The sequence below is a fragment of the Leptopilina boulardi genome, unplaced genomic scaffold, assembly GCF_019393585.1.
Source record: "Leptopilina boulardi isolate dan_hultmark-lab unplaced genomic scaffold, ZJU_Lbou_2.1 LbouV2_364, whole genome shotgun sequence".
NCBI lineage: Eukaryota > Metazoa > Arthropoda > Insecta > Hymenoptera > Figitidae > Leptopilina > Leptopilina boulardi.
Window position 1 is genome coordinate 1024316 of NW_026137934.1, and position 18160 is coordinate 1042475.

The 18160-nt window shown below is 25.8% G+C and overlaps 1 protein-coding gene across 1 annotated transcript in view; it reads left to right on the top strand.

Annotated features, from left to right (window-relative positions):
- The first annotated feature begins 648 nt into the window (after positions 1 to 648).
- The window catches only part of LOC127286897 (autophagy-related protein 16-1-like), a 133243-nt gene continuing 115731 nt past the window's right edge, over positions 649 to 18160 (top strand). The window contains exons 1-9 of the mRNA XM_051313521.1: positions 649 to 852; positions 1666 to 1799; positions 2293 to 2545; positions 2719 to 2881; positions 3085 to 3173; positions 4649 to 4702; positions 6855 to 6993; positions 10185 to 10290; positions 11804 to 11946. Coding sequence (XP_051169478.1) covers positions 1673 to 1799; positions 2293 to 2545; positions 2719 to 2881; positions 3085 to 3173; positions 4649 to 4702; positions 6855 to 6993; positions 10185 to 10290; positions 11804 to 11946 — 1074 coding nt within the window. The 5' untranslated portion in view covers positions 649 to 852; positions 1666 to 1672. The remainder of the gene's footprint in view (positions 853 to 1665; positions 1800 to 2292; positions 2546 to 2718; positions 2882 to 3084; positions 3174 to 4648; positions 4703 to 6854; positions 6994 to 10184; positions 10291 to 11803; positions 11947 to 18160) is intronic.

Genomic DNA, 18160 nt, shown 5'->3' on the forward strand with positions numbered 1-18160 from the left:
TGTTTTTCTAAGTTCTGCAATTTAATTTATTCGAAGTTAATTATAATCTTCAAATTCTTCTTTAATTTTAATTATCAGTTAATTATTAATTATTAATCAATAGATATGAAATATATATCTGCATTTGAATTTTTGTGCAAAAGTAGTCAATTTCTACACTATCATTTGCGACGATAACGAAATAATTTTATTTTCACTATATAATTACTGTTGGTAATAACTATTAACTATAGATATTATTACCGACTGTAGGTTAAAGTTATCTACAGTTGTTCATTTTTAAACTCTCAAAAAGGTAGTGCTCCATTTATCAACTGTAGTGATAGTTATTACCTGTTATAGGCATTTTTAAATTATCCACAAATGCATTTTGAATGAAAAGTAGTTATTATTTAATAAGTTGACATTAAATAATTATTACTTCTTTTGTATAATTAACTGTAACATTTCTTTTTTCGATTACCAGCAGCCAAACATTTATAATCAGAGAATTTATATTATATAACCCCTGATAGATGACAACCCTTCCTACGTTGCAGTCACGCCGGTCGATTGTCCTGTCACTATTCCTCCACCAATCAGAGGTTTCCATTATTCCCGCGCGAAACGAGTCTACAGCGTCCTCTACTCTGTACTACAACCGTTTTTCTACGTGCTGCTCGTGTCCTTGTGCTGCTGTTCACTAATTTGTCTCCTTGCAGAATTTTCTTCCAAATTTTCACTTTTCTCCATTTTAAAATGTCATTTTTGAATCAGATTCTAGAAGAAATAAGGATTCGAGGACTGATTTAATTGTCTAAAGGCCAGTGTAGAAGGAGGAGATGGCTTCAATGGATCAAAACTCAATTTATGGTAAGTCAATGCAATTGTTGGAAAAAAATATTTATAACTGTGAAAAATGTATTTTTATTGTTTGTAGAACAGAAATTTTTTCTGAAATCCCTATTTTTTAACATATTTTTGTTGTTTTTTAACAAAGCTTTTTTTTGTTACAATGATTATTTTGTTTAACATGTTTGACATTTTACAAAGAAATTTCTTTGTACGAAATGTGCAAAATGTAACAAATTAGGTGTTTTTTTTTACACATTTTTTTTTATTTTATGCCTTTCTTATGATGCATTCATTCATGTGCTTTTTAACAAATTCTATTGAAATTATAAAATTATAAAAAATTTTGATAGCAATAATGGTTTAATGAGGTTATGTTAATATTTTTTTACAAAATGATTTTTTTTATTATATATTTTAAAAAACGCGCCATTCATTGTTCAGTATCTCGATTCGTTAGAATCGATATTGGTTTAGAGCAGCATTCACTCGGTATCGCTGCGGTGGTGCTGGGATTTTTATTATTAGTGTTTTCACGTTTAGGTTAGAATAATCATATAATATAAATACGAATTTCGAAAGTGATCTAGCAATCGGAATGTCCCGTGAATGTTATAAACTTATCAGAAGTAAAAATTGTGACATCTATCAAAATCTGTCATTTCAAAGAAATTTAATCTAACATCATTGTGAAACAAACATCTTTCTGTTATATTTTTGACATACGTTTAGTTTCCCTTGTTTATTTACGTATCTTTAAAGGTCTAGTTTAATTTTGTGATAGTGTGACAATTTTAGAAGAAATATAATATTGTTTTAATTATTAACAAAAAGTGAAAATATGGCTAGTGGAGAAGCAATGCAGCATCATTTTGGAGAAGATATGAGATGGAAGAAGGATATTATTTCTCAATTAAGAGAACGAAATAAATCTCAAACTCAATGTTTTCAAGATCTTATTAGTTTACGTAAGTATATAATTAATTATGCAGAAAAATACTTAATTATGTTTCGACGATGACTACAAGTTCCAACTTTTTTTCTGTAGTTATTGTTTTTATTATTCTCGTCGTTGGCATTGTTTTTTTACGTAAAAATAGAATTGATTTTTTTATGTTAATACCAAGCAAGTGTTTCATATTTTTTATATTTATTTAACTTTATTTTGCATTGTAAAAAAATTATCAATAACTTGCTTAAGAATTCAAGTAAAAATAAACGAAGAGATTTTATTTACTATGTTTTGAATTTGATTAAATTACTAATTTGTAATTTATTTATTTTTAAAATTAATATTAATACAATTTATAGTAATTAATTTATTAATATTTTTATATCATTATTGTTTATCTGGAAAATGAATATTAATTTTTATTTCTACCTTGCATATGTAATAATAGATGAATCATATTTTTAATTTTAAAAAGGTGTAGTTGTTTACAATTTTCTTGATGTTTTTAGATAATCGCCTCTTTGAGAGTGCTAATACACTGAGAGGTGAAAATATACAATTGTCTATAAGAAATGAAAAGTTGTGTCGAGAAATTGCAGTGGGAAGTACTGGAGCAGGTACAAATGTTGAAGCACGATTATTGGCACAAGCTGAAGAATTGGCAACTTTACACAGGAGACGAGGAGAACATACACAACAAATAGTAGATCTCAATAATAAATTACAAAGTCTTCAAAAAGAACTTCAAACTAAAGAAACCAGGTAAAATTTTTAAAATTATTTTATCTTGCCTTTTTGAATTAAAAAGAAGATTTATAAATATTTTTTGCAGGTATAATTTTTAATTATTCAGGTTTTTTTAAAATTGAAATTATAGAAATTTAAGTCTAATTTTTAATTGTTAATTGATTTTAATATTAAAATGGATAATTTAGTCTTGCAGAAACTACGGAACTTAACAATACGTTACGTATTGATATTTCAAAATATGTAATGAGAGAAAAGGAATTGGAAAATATCAATCAAACATTGAAAGATGAACATCAAGCTTTGCAACTTGCTTTCGCTTCGTTGGAAGAAAAACTCAGGAAAGCTCAGGTTTAATTTTTTGTAAATTATAATGCTCTCTCATTTTCTAATGTTTCAAATCTGAAGTAATCAATTTTTCACTTTAAAAGCACTAATTTTTAGAATTAACAAAAATATCTCAAATATTATATATAATAAGAATGATTTCATGAAATAATACAATAATAATTATAAAAAAAGAAGAAAAATATAATTGTTGAAATTTTTTTTAGGAAGAAAATCGTCAATTGGTGGAGCGTTTAATTAAATATAAGGCAAAAGATGCAGATAAAATGAATGAAGAAAATGACAATTTTTTGAAGTAAGTAGAATAATTATGAATGTTGTTATAAGTATCATGTGTTAGTGAATTTTTGTCAATATCGTTTAATCGTCATTGTCGTTATAGGATATTTACTTACAGCCTCCCAAATAACACGAATTTATGAAAATTGACAGTTTATAGAAACTAAATTCAGAGTATCTGAATTTGCTTCATAAGAATTTTTTTCCGATTTATCTCGTTATGTTGCAAGCTTAATTAGATTGTTACGTCAATTTTATTTATTTAAACTGATTCTATTTTGCTGGGTGGTAGTTTTCTCGTGTTACTAATTCTGCATGGTAATTTATTTATTGAAAAAAATAGATAGTACTTACAAGAAAGGTACTTTTATAGACCTTATTCAATATAGTAGTTATTTCTACTCATTTATATAGTTATTTAAATTATTTGATTTCATTTATTTTCAGTTATTAAGTTGCAATTATTTTTAGTTATTTAATTATTCAATTATTTTTAAATATATTTAATTGTAGCTATTTTTAGACATTCGATTGTAGTTATTTTTAGATACTTTATGAGTTCCCGTTTAGTTAATCTTACAGGGTTATAGGGTTAGTATTTTTAACTTGAATGAATAACTTTTTAATCATTTATAGCTCGTGATTTTGAAAATAGAATTGGGAAACGTTCGTAAGTACGGTTGTAAATATCTCATAGAAAACATAACTTTAGTTTGCATGTTTATAATTAGTTAGAATAGTATTCTCCAGGAAAAAAAATAGCATGACTAATATTTGATATCTTCAAAGAAATTGTTTCTAGGGATAACGATTCAAAAGGTGTTTTAGCAAACATTTATTAAAATTTTTTTTTTTTCTTTGTAACACATATTGAAACAATATTGTTTTATATTTAATATTGAATTAACAAATTTTAGTTTTAGTAAGGTTGTAAATTATGAAAACAATTCGCTGAGAAATTTTATTTTCTCATAATGTTCCAGTTATTTTAATTCTGATTATCAATTATTTCTCAATCAGTTGTCTTCATTTGTATTTTATTTAATTTACAATTTGTCATATTATTATGTTTATTTTATTTTAATTATTAAAATTAATAGTTTACGAGAAGTATAAAATTATGAGTTTTAAATTAATTTCAAACTAATAATTATACTTGTATTAGAATAATTAGTGATAATTGAAATACTTAAAATTACGGGTCATTAAATTTTTTTTTTGACAATTTGTCAACGTAAAATTAAGTTAAAATAATCGTTGTGGGTGATTAGAATTAAGATAATTTGAAAATAATGGAAAGTAAATTTTGAGGTGATAATGATTATCTTCTGTAAATTAATATTTACTTTTCCACATCGGGAGTCGCTAGGTTGTAAAATTTTAGTATTTCATTCTCTAATATTAGAAGCATGGCTGCATACAAAGAAAAGAAACATTTCACTAGAGCTTGCTGCTCTAGCTACTTCACACTGCTTGACATTTTCGTTTCAGTGAGAGTTTTACCAGCCCGACAGCCTTTTTGATGCATACCATTTCAAAGTTTGGGTAAGTTTGATGAAGTGACAAAATTTTATTGAATTGAAATGTCATGCTTAATGCTAAATAGCTTTTGGGCTGGTCAGCAAAATATACACGTGTTTTTTTTCACTGAACCCTTTTATAAAATGATTTTTCGCAAAAAGAGATAATGTATAATTTTTATATCATGTGTATTAACATAAATGTGTTGACAGATAAAACATTAAACAGCGATTAGTTTTTTTTTTTTATATTTTTGTAATCCTAATATATTTTTTTTTACAAAATTTGACTGTATATATTGACATTTTAACAGTCTGCTTTATATAGTTTTATAAATAATTTCTATTTTTAACTTATATGCATGTTTTATTTGCCTGAATAACAATTGTAGTATTTCTTAAATTTAGGAATAATTTAATTCTATTTGTAAATAAATGTTAAAGTTAAAATTGGTGATTCAAAATGAAACAAAAATGGTTAATGAAAGTTTATGTTTTTAATTACTTTTAAGATGAACATTTTGTATTGTATAATTTTTTGTCATTTTTTATAAAGAAGCTCATTCATATCATATTTGTTTTTAAAAACCTTATTAAATAACTATAAAGTTGAAATTTTTATTTTGATAATTTAAATTGATGAAAAAGACAAAAGTTCAAGTTATAAAAAAATAAGCTTTCATTTTGCATGGAAAAATAACATTCTGATAGGTGAAGGATTGAGTATAAATTGGTTTTTGAAAATAATGAGGTACTTATTTCTAAAGAAACGCATGCAATTGACAACTTTATAAAGTTTAAATATTCTCTCTATTTTTTTAAATAGGATTTTGAAGAATTATTAAAATTTGTTGCATATAGAACACAATTCTATATATTATTGTTTTTTTAACTCATTGATACTTTAAGAATTAAAATAAATTTGTTATTTCACACTGAAAAAGAAATGTTTATTAATATAAAAAGTTTTGTGCAACTTACATCAATTTTATTACTTATGTATTACAAATATTTTAGTTTGCTTCTATATATAATTTAATAACAATTATTAAACTATACTTTGAAGCCTGCAAATGCATTTGAGCAATGTCAGCAAATAATTTATTATTGATAATATTTAATGTTATTTATGGTATGAACTCATGAAATAACTGACCTTTTTCATAATATAGTTGTAAACAAAATAAAATTTTGAAAAATTATTATCATACAGAAAATCGTGTAGAATTGTTTTGACATTCTCAACAAAATAATTCTATACCTACTAGTGAATTAATTGAAGTTCAAAGCAATTTCCCTTTGTTCACAATAATTTGTTACAAATTACATTTCCATGTGAATGATCACTTTAAAATTTTACCCACTCCAAATTCTACAATTTTATTCATTCATTCATTCAAATTAAATTACAATTTTAACGCATGACTACAATTTGAAAAAGAAAAAGTCTTTGATAATAAAATTTTTTTTGTCCATTGATTTTTTAATATTTTTTATTGATGAAAAGTTAGAATTTCTGAAACTTGCTACCCAAAAACCAAATTGATAAAAAAATTTCCTATGAAAATAATTTATCTAGACATTAAGTTATTTGTTTTAATATAAATTTAATACTGAAATAAGAATGTCACGCAACAAATATTTTAAGATATATTTATATTGTATTAGACGCATTTGGTTATTACGTTTTATAGGACTGTTCTAATGACATTTTAATAATGCAATGACCAGTCTTCGAATTTTCATTTAGTCTATATCTTAGTATACTTTTCGCTCTAGAAAACTGTACAATAGGTTTTTAAAATTTCTTATTGTGTGATAAAATGTATTCAGTTTTTAAATTTAGGTATATATTTTTTCATTTTTAAAGTAAATTTGTTTACCTACATTTTAGATATTGTTTAAAAATAAGGAGAGTTTAAAAAAAACTTCTGATTTTCCCTCTTTTTCAAATAATAAAAAATTAAAAACATTTTGTAAAATTTTAAGACAACTTTTAATTAAAATCACAAACACTATTCTTCCGTTACAATTTATTGGAATTACTCGACTCATGAATTTGTTACTGATTCTGTCCGAGATACAAATATGTGCTAGAATATTTTTGATTGATTTGCAGGTTGTTGTTTAATTCTATAGTTGTTCTTGTTATATTAATTTTATTTGTTATTTCACAGAAAGAGGCAAGCAAAAATGCAGAAGGAATTGGAGGATGCTGCACGTGATACAAGACCAGTTAGTCCTGATCGACTTAGCGTTAAAGAAGGAATTGTTAGTCTTCCCACCGCAGTTCCTACCAATGTCTCCATCAAATTTGTACGTTAATTAATTTATGATAGCTTTTAAAACAATAACATTTAATTGCCGATTTCTTTAAAAGAAAATTATTGGTTTTCTAAAACATAATTCAAAAAATCAATAATGTTAAGTAAAGCTCGTAGACATATATATGAAAATCAATATTTGTGATAATAGATTAAAAATGTCTACAAAAATATTTTCTCAGAATGTTTTAGTCTAAATAATTAATAATTTCAACAAAATTATAATTTTTAATAATATTTGAAAATTAATAATTAGTAAACATTTTTATTAATGTAAATTATTTGACAATTAGTTTTTTTTACTAATATTCAGTTTGAATGGAATTAGTAAAAAAAAGTATTAAAAAGAGAACCTTTTCTTTTTATGATTGTAAATTTAATTATTCTATTTCGTTTATATACTTTTTGATATTGGGCAAAACTACAAGTTTTTGCAAATATCACGTTCTAATGAATGCAACAAATTGAATTATTATTTATTAATACAATTTTGCAAAATTGAACTTCAGAGAAAATTGACGAAAATCGCAAAATATATATATATTCGTTTAAAAAAAATGAAGGTTCAAATTTGTCTAAACTTGATTGTTATATAAAGTAAAAGTTTATTTACTTATATACGAAACGTCAAAAATGTTTATTATCTTTTTTAAGTAGGTTCTATTTTAAGAATAAAAATAAGTTCCAATTGCCGATTAGTTTAAGTTGTTCTGTACATTATTTTGTAATGTGTCGTTTATTTCATCGGCGAATGTGAATGTATGTGTGAAAAAAAATCACACGTCTGCTGCAATAAATATAATGTTGCTTATTATTTTCATCGAGATAGGATTAATTTCAATATTTATATGTAGATCAGTTTTTTAAAGTTCAGAAGCATTTAAAATATTTATAATCTATTAAAAGATTTTATGAATCGAATAGATATATTTTATAAATCTGTTATAGATTTTAGTTTTTAAGAACTTACCTGTAAATAGACTATTTTTATTAAAAAAATTTATTTTCGATTAAAATAGTATTTAAATTTAGCTTATCTAACTGGAATAAAAATTGTCAGTTTTATTAGTTTAGTTAAATTCTATCTATAAAAAAAAAGATTATTATTTGTTAGACACAATTTTTTGTTAACTTTAAATGTTTTTTGAATGGTACGTATTCGATTGTTAAATTATTATTTGGCATTGAGAATTTTCGTTTTCCTTAGAATAAGTAAGTTGTATAGAAACTTGAATATTTTCTTTTTTGAATTTCATAATAATTAATCAAATGTTTGACTGAATTACACAATAACCATTAGTTTAACATAAAAATGCACGAAAATTATATTTGTAATTAAAATGGAATCAGATTTATTACTTTAAAAAAAATATTGTACTTGCAAAATGATTCTGATTTGATTACTCTTAAGTAGGTGTTTTTATTAGAACATAACAATTGAAAAATAGTGTTAGTTTTATATTTGAAATTAACCATAGTTAATTTTAGACATTCAAAAATCTTTTCGATGTAATTTATGAAATTAAAAGACCTTTTTATTAATTTATCTTTTATAAAAAGGTTGAAATCACATTTATAATTTGGACTCTACGAAATAATGTCAGAATAATTTTTATCTTTTCGGCAAAATTTTTATTGAAATTTTTTACAAATTATTTTAAAAGAATTAAAGTCTATTCAGCAATAAGAAATTAATTTTTTTTTAAATGTTATTTTTTTGTAAAACTTTTCAATAATTAGAAATTAATTTGCATGTTTTTCATTCATTTGTTCATCATAATATTCAAAATGCACATGTTATTTATAATCTAACATTTTAATTTATTAAACTATTATTTATTAATTAATCCGATTAGCAAGCACTTCTGATTTTTAATTTATTAATTAGTATTAATAATTTATAAAATACTTGGATTAATATTAATATTGATCATTATATTAGTATTGATTTTAAAATAAACTGATCAGTCTTCTGTGATATAAAAAAGAAATACATTAAAATTTTTCTAATAAAAATCTACATTGATAGAAACTAATTTCTTAATTGGGGTTTATTAGATATTTGCTTTTTGTCAAGTGTGAAATATTAGACATGTAAATTTTGACATTAAGTTATAACTTGGCAATCATCGTGTAAAGACTGTGTGACTCTAAGTCGTGTGGTTTAGCAACAAGTATCGTATTCCAAACTTGGCACTCACACAATCTCAACTGTTTTACTGAAAGTTTCATAGAACATTTGCTATTACATTAACTGTAATTTATCTTCTAAATTTACAGGCGAAACAAAAGTATTAAAAATGTCAAAAAAAACTTTTCATGTTTTATATTTAAACTTGGAAATTTATTATTTTTAAACATTCTAAAGAATAAGCAAGACTTTCATTAACAACTTGTAAAACACATAACTTCAATTTTATTATATATATATAAACCGTGAATTGACTTTTATATCATAAATAGTATTTATTAAAATAAATATTTTTTAAAAAATGGCAAAATAGTAAAATAATTGTAATAAATAATTTCTGGAATACTATATTATAATTTTAATTTTTATTTCTTTTATAAAAAAAAAATAATTTAAAAGTCGTGTAAAAGAATACGAAACGCTTGTGAAAATTTTGTTTATAATTTAAATGGTCGTTTGTGTTTTAAATTTAACTTTTTCTATTAATTCTCTACAATATTATGTAGCTGTCTGTTTAATTGTACACTTTTTGTGAAGTTTTTCCGTCATATATTTTGAAGGTAACAAATCTCTATTTTCCACTTTCAAAAGTAATAACGTAGTGTTTCAAGTAGTCGTAATAAGAATAATTTAATGTGAAGCCATTATATTTCTTCGTATGAAAGTCGTTTACTTTGGTAGAAGTTTCATTTTCAGCGTTTTATATATACATAGAATAAACGATAAAAGACTAACGTTTTACGTAGTAATAAAAAATATATTAAAATCATCATTTATATATTATACAATAATTATTGAAGTGTCATAAAAATGAATTTAATAATATTTTTTTTTTAAATACAATTATTAATTTTTTTTCAACACTCACTTTATAAATTGCTAATTTAAATGCTTGTCATTATTATTTAATTGCTAGATTAATTTTTGTCATTGGCATGTGCTTTTTAATAATTTTCTCGACAATAGAATTCTTAAGTATTTTAATCTTGTAGAATGCACATGATGGAGAAGTGAATGCGGTGAGATGGTCTCCTGTCGATAGAATCCTTGCCACTGGAGGTGCTGACCGAAAAGTAAAGCTTTGGGACATTTCGAAAGGTAAGAAAATCTTTTATTAAGAATTTCATCAATAATTTCACTTTAAGAATTTTCTAAATTTCCATAATTTTGCAACATAAATCCACTCTAAAATATTTCCGCTAAATGAAAGTTTAATTAAATTGAAATTTAATTACGTGCATTTTCGTCAAATGAAATTTTAGCTAATAGAAATTTGGAAATTTTTTGCACCACAATATTTGTATTTTTCTAAAATTTTATTAGGTTCAAAATTTTCTTATTCAATTATAATTAAAATTTAATTTAGACGGAAATTGAAGAAAATTCAGATTAAAATTTAAAGCGCATTTCTTATTATAATTGGAAACTGACTGGGACAATAGCATGTACTTTCATTTTAATGTAGAATCATTCGTTTATTGAAGAGATAGAGAGAGAGAGGAAAAAAAGTTGAATTTCATAGAAATAGAGAATTAGCCCTTTAACTAGCTATAAATTCCATTCTTTTATTTTTCTTTAGGCGAGTGATAGATTTCAGTCATGATAAGAGCCTTAAAGAAAGAAGAGGTTTAATTTAACGACAAAAGAATGGCTTGTAGAGCACGATTGTCGCTAGATGTTATTATTTAAATTTGTGCCGCAAAGTCGACTGAATTATAGAACTAGTTCTCATTCCAATGCGAAATGAAGAAGAAGTACGCATGGAACGTAGCGATAGTTGTTACTATATTTTTTTTTTGTTCTTTCATATCGTTCTTCTTCTCGTTTCATCCTCATTAAACAAAGTCCATTTACGCGAAAGAAAATAAACAATCGACAGCTATATCTATTGCCCCCATGTAACTTGTGTGTGTGTACAGGTGCTCTGAATGTATATAAAGAAACATTTACAAGACAATGACAATCTTCGTAGAATCAATACAATCATAAAGGCATTGAAAAAATTTTAAATTTAAAAAGAATTTCTCTTTCGTTGTTCCATGCTCATTTTGCTTAATGAAGTATATATTAATGAATCAACAGGTTGAATATTCCCTGTCGCTATCTTTCACAGATATATATATATATATATATACAATTAAAACCGCAGACTGAGTTTATTCTTTATGTTTGTTTTAACTTTCATCTTTTCACTTTAGCATTGTAATGACGTTGTAAACTTTATTTTATACGCAAAGAAAATTTAATGTTTTGTCTGCAACTATTTTTGGAATTAGGTTAAAGTTTGAAGGTGGTTTTTGAAAAAAAAATATCACATTTTCTTTTAAATGGAAAAAAAGAGTTACCTAATAAAAATTAAAATTTTTCAAAAGAAATCAAATTAATCGTAAAAAAATATAATTTGGAAATCATCAAAAAAAAAAATATTTTAAAATTATCGAAATAATAAAAATTGTGGAAAAAGTTGAATTTTCCAAGTTAAATTTAGAACTTAAATATTTTATTAGGGAAAATTGAAGAAAAATAATTTTTGTTTTTTTTATTTAGAAATTTGATTTATTTTTTGTTTTAAATTTTATTTTGAAAACTAATATAATAAAAATTATTACAGGTGCTTTTGAGTGTAAAGGAATACTAGTGGGAAGTAATGCCGCCGTGATGTCCGTGGACTTCGACACAACAGGAACACTTATATTGGGAGCGTCCAACGATTTCGCCAGCCGAGTATGGACAGTCAGCGATCTTCGATTAAGGGTAAGTACAATTTACAGTACAGCAATGCTTTCTTATTTTATTTGTTCACTTGAATTGAAATTGAAAGCAAAAATCAATAAAATATCCGCAAGGCATTTTATATTTCTTTCTGATATATATATACACGGAAAAAAAGAAAAAGTAATTTTTACTACTTTCATAGTAAAATGGGATCTGTCCGAAGTTTCTGCGCATCTCTGGCAACTTTTACTCAAAAAATAGTAAAATTTACTATTTTTGTAATAATTTTTACTATTTCTGGAGTAAATTTTACTATTTCTGGAGCAAATTTTACTATTTTTGGAGTAAAAGTTGCGATAGATGCGCAGAAACTTCGGACAGATCCCATTTTACTATGAAAGTAGTAAAAATTACTTTTTCTTTTTTTCCGTGTATATATATATATTAAGGAAAAATATTCAATTGATAATGAAATTTTTATTCGATATTTAAAAATAAGGGGAAAAAAAATATTTTTGCAAGATTTTATTAGGATAAAAGCTTCCAAGTTTGTTTTATTATAGCTTTTGATGGAATTTTTTTAAAGTTTATTAAATTCTCTTCTTAGTCGGCGAGAGACATGAGAGAAAAGGGGAATAATAGAACTCATAATTCTTTTAAGTTCGAATTGGCTGTTAGAATTCTACATTGAAAACGTAAATGACTCGCAAACAACTATTAAATTACAAACTGGTTATGTCATAAGGCGATGCAATAGAATATGAAATTTATCGTCATCTCATTGTAGGACCTTTTCTACGAAGTTGATCTAAAATTCACAGCGCGACTGTAAAACTAATGATGCTTTCTCGTCACAAAATACATCTAAAACGCCGCACGGGCGCCGTTGAAAATTGGTATTTTTCACCTTGGTCTTTTTAAAAATTGTCATACCAAAAAAAATATAGAGACAAATGTTTTTTGATGAATCGAATTAGGAAATTTGACAAATATTTTTTTTATGAGAATGATTTTAATTTTGTGATATTTTTTATGGATAAATGTATTGATTTTTGCTTTCAATGAAAATTGATGTGAATTTGGCTATGAATTCAATTAAATTATCTTTAATAGAAACTATTTTATAATTGAAAAACGGTTTTTCAATATGGCAAATTGAGACTGATCTTTATATTAGAGAATGATGAGTGAAGATCTCGTCGTTTGAGAACCAATTAGCAATAACGATCGGGCGCTAATGAACAATTAAGAGTAACTGAAGGTAGACATTCGATTAAACTTAATCTTCGATTATATGAATAAGTAACAATCCCCCCCACGAGAATCCCTTTTGCATTACGGTAATTAAAGTTGGTTGTGATTTGTTATTAACTAAACGAGCAATAAATTAGGTATAAAAATAAATTAAGGTTGGACTTCTCTTTTTATGACTCGATGAACATTTTATCGTACATTTTAATTATATAAATATGATCTTATGGCTTTTAACCATGAGTGTTTAAGAAATGTTAGCTAGATGGTATTTAAAAAAAAGGGAAATAATCTATTTATCCCTCTCTTTCTTTCACTGTGGTTCGTTTATTTCTTGATCATTCTTTCTGTGCATTCTTTGGCAACTATACAAGTCGATAATTGTGCTTTGAAGATCAAAGCTACTGGGGAAGGAAAGAGATGGAAAGAAACGAAAAGTTGGTTGATAAATCGGAAGGAAGAGCGGAAGACAGAAAGAAAGATACGCGGTCTATTGAGCCTTTCGGTTCTGATGAGATCCGTGATTTCTCTTTGTTCGTTCTTTTTATGTACATTTCAGTTCGTTAAGGGAATCTGGTAAACTATGCTTGAGTCTAAAGAGTAAAAGGGATACAGTATACCTATATATCTCTTTCTTTCTCTCTTTTTCTCATTTATTCGAATAAAATTGCCTGTCTTGTTCAAAATAGGGATTTCACTTCCTTAATTTCTTCCGTTTCTTAATTCTACTCTCAAGTTCGCGATTTCGTTGAATAACAAATTTAATTGATATCTGTTTTTAATTTAATAATATCTTTATTTTGAGGTCTTTATACTTAAGATATAATTTATTTCTTCTTGAAACTTTTTATTTCTTTTATTATCACTTAGGATATAAATTTTATTATTTCTCTTAAACAAAAGTTAACAAAAGATTATAAATTTACGATTTTTTTTCTAAAGTTACTGTAATTTTTAGAAATTTTTTTACTACAATGGAATAATGTTAATCTTTATCTAAAATTCAATGAACACATTCTCTCTATATATGTGAAAGGTCTGGGAACACGAATAAGAAGAGTTAACGAAGCAAAGCAGAAGAATTAACTTTATGTGGTTCCACACAATGAAAGAGCAAAAAGAATAGGTCAAGATTTTCTTTTCTTTATGTCTGACCACATCAAATCTATTCTACTGAGTGAAAGCGTCCCCTTGATTCACTGTTGTTTTTCACATTAAATTTATAACTATTCAGCCGAATTAAAAAAAAATTTGAATACAGTTATATTTATAATATAATTAGTTGCATTTTTTTTAAGTGAATCTATCGATAGAAAAGGATTGAAATTACTTTCTGTTAATTAATATTAAATAAAAATTTATTTTTCTATTTTTTATTAAAATAAAACTTTAAATGTTTAGAAAATTTATCTGTGAAATTGAAAATTTAATCTTTTAATATCAATTTAATTTTGATTCTTGGAATAGTATAGTTAGGTGTATTTATTTTCATTAAGAGAATAAAGGGACGAGCCGTTCGTTACAATCAAACGAAAGTAGGGGGTGTTATATGTGATTATTCTGTGAAACTATTCGTTCCTTTCACCCTCGGAAACTTTTAGTCGTGAAGTGCTGGAATCCCAAAGACCGGTAGTTTCATTTCGAAGATTGGTGACCAATGGCGTGTAAACGTATCGGAACGTGCACGACGAAGGTACGAACTCGTTGTATAGGTGGTAATTCCTGTTGAAAGTACAGAAGCTACTGATGTTTATCTTCTTCCTGCATTTCTGCCATTTCGACTTTTTAAAAGTTTCCACTTTTTTAAACTTAATTTCAATTTTCTCATAAACAAACTTTACTTTTCTTCGTTAAATATAACAAACATAATTTTATTACATACTAATAAAAAAAAAAAATTAATAAAAAATATACTTTATATATTTATTTATTTTTCCGCGGAAAATAAATATAAAAAAAATTTAATTCCTTTTTTAAGAGATAAAATTAATTTCGTATTCAATGTTTGATGTTAATTATATATGAAAATTATCCGAAGTATGTAAAATATGTGATAAATTTTTTACTTGTTTTATGACTTCTCAAAATATGTAATTTTAAATTATTATTATTTTATTATTTGAATTGTTGTTAATTTATTAATATTTTGATAAATACCAAACAAGAAAAGCGATATTGAGTTGGTGTGAAATTTTTGTGGTCTGTTTGCATTGGATAATGAAAGAGGAGTGATGCGCAAAGCGACAGCGAAGTTTCAGTCGACAAACTCATTCGTTAAACATTAAAATCCAATTTGATAAAGGAGGATTATCGTCAAAGCTTATATTATGTTGTGTATACCTACTCTTGGGCAATTTTATGTCACTCGCGGATGAAAAAAATTGCATCATCTGAGAAGAAAGGTGTTTCAAAATCTGCTTTTACACTTTGAATTTTTGAAATTTTTATCCTTTGTTGAATTTTTTATTATAGTTGATACACCTTTTTTTAGACTCATGGAACGAATTATTATTTATGAAAATTAAATTTTATATATATAGTATTTTCAAAGTTAGTGTTATTTTTCAAGTAATTCAGTCAATATTTGTAGAGGATGATGTTTTTACTTAAGTATAGGTTTGCTTGCACTTTGTCCCTTGCTCTTTCGAGAACAACTTTCCTTCAACGGTTTACATTTTATGGATCAAGTGCTTTTCTTCTCTTCTTCTTTTCTAAAAAAAAAATTCATTGTCCGTTACATTTAGAATTCGATTTTTTTTTCGTTTTTCAAACATAAATGGAAAAGATGAAATTTTTTTTTTCCTTCGAAGATTTAGTTACTCAAGCGAAATAGAAGGGCAATAAAAGTTTTCTTGTTTTCTTTTACTGTCATGCGTACGTGTTTCTAGAGAGCATCCTTCGTCTTTTCCGCAGCAGTTAAGAGAAAAATGATTTTATGTTCAGACTTCAAATGTTTGTTACAAATGAAATTCTTTGAGAGAATATCATTAAGAAATTGTTTATTTAGAAGAGCTACTGTCATTTTTTTTTTTTTAATTCAAATTAAGAAATTGTGTAGCTCGTTATCTTATTTCGTATCTTCATTTTCTATATACATTAAAGAGATATATTAACATTGAATCAACATTCACAAACAAACAAGAGAAAGAGTATATATAAAGGTGTGAAAAGATTAGTTGCAACTTCTTCTCAAGTGGACTTTTCTGCTCTGAATATAAATTTGATTCCTCTGATTCTTTGTCATTCATTTTATACAAACTCTCGTTAGCTTGTTAGAGAGAACATCTTTTTAATGACTTTTAATTTGCATTCAAAATCATATAAGAGGAAGTATTTTAGTAAAAAAAAAAAAAAAAAATTAATATAACTTTTAATTATGTAACATTTTCTTATATTTTAAAATTAAAATAATATAACAAAATATTTCCTTAGTAAGTTTTTGATAATTATGTTGTCTTGAAAATTAATAGGTAGAGAGGAAAATTTTTATATATATATACGTTTTGTCATTAAAAGTAACGAGTTAAGGATGTGAAAAATTCCATCTGGAAAGAATCACACTAGAAATGATAATGAAAGTAATAAATTGAAATGAAAAATAGAATGAAGAAGAGGAATTGAAAATTTTAAGCCGGAAAACGAGATGGCTCTTTCAAACGTGTCGTTCAATGGGGTAATTTCAGGGTAACAGTGGGCACCACACCGGACACTCTAGAAGCAGTCGTCTTCTTCAAAGGCATTACTTTCATGCCGACCTCAGTAATTACCGTGCAAAATTACCGCATTTACATCCCTAATAGGAATAGGTGGGATATAGGTAGGAATGTCAGGCACGCTGGCAGAATATTGCGTTCAAAAAAAAAGAAAAAAAAAAAGAGGTGAAATTAACCTCAACGCTTTTTAATGTCCTTATAGAAAGGACACGAAGCGTCTCGAAAATTCCCTCTCCCTTTTTTTTAAATGTATAGGCCAGGCACACTGACTACCAATTTTATCGAATTAAATCGGATTGCACGTAACACCCATTAGATTCTGCAGCTATAAAGGAAGCGTTACTTGGCAACTCGCCACCTTTCTTTCGTTACCGTAAAACGGAAGTGTGCTTAAGATTGTGCTCAAGTACCACCTTAAGATCTTCATTAAAAGCACTTTTATATGTATTTTTATGTTTACTGTTCATCAAATTCCGTTTTTCAATGACTGATAATTTAATCTTCAATTACCTTGTAATTATTTGAATTTATTTTTGCAAATCAAAAGCAAAATTATGCTATTTATGCACAGTTATACTTCGATATGATTTTTAAATTATAAAACGATTTTCCAATTGATATAGAATTCTTAAAGGAAATTCTTTCCCAGAGGAAATAATTATATCCGCTTTCTAAAAATAAACATATTTATTTTAGTTAGCATAGAATCTTAAAAATCCACAACAAAAATTGAACTATTTTATATAATTTTGAGAATGAGATGTTTAATATATAAGGTATCGTAAAACTTAATCGACGAGTGAACATAAAGGACAAGTGTATAAAGTAGATTTTCCCTCATCATATTTCTTAGTTTACGTCAGCTTTTTTTTTTTCCTCTTTCTTTCTCCTTCTTTGATAACTAAAAGTCGTTTTAAGTAAAAATGGATATTCTTCGTTGGTTCGAAGAATAAAAAAGTTTTTAAATAGCTTTAGCGTCGCGCGTATTCACGACAAGTCCTGCTTTGGCTGCCTTTTGAAAAGCGTAAGAGAGAAAGAGAGGGAGGGATTGAAAACTTTTTTGTATAACGTCCCAGTTATTGTCGTAAACGCTCTGGATCACCGCCAAAAACAGGTCTAACGAAATCGGCACATTCATACCGAATAGCGCGACTGGAATAATGAACAACCTGTAGATGTAGATATTCAGTTGAGAATCAGAGAGAGCTCATTTCTGAAATGCGCATTGCCTCGTGAAAATTCAACGTGACCGTATCCACGATTCAGTAACTTAACTGGTTTGTTCATCC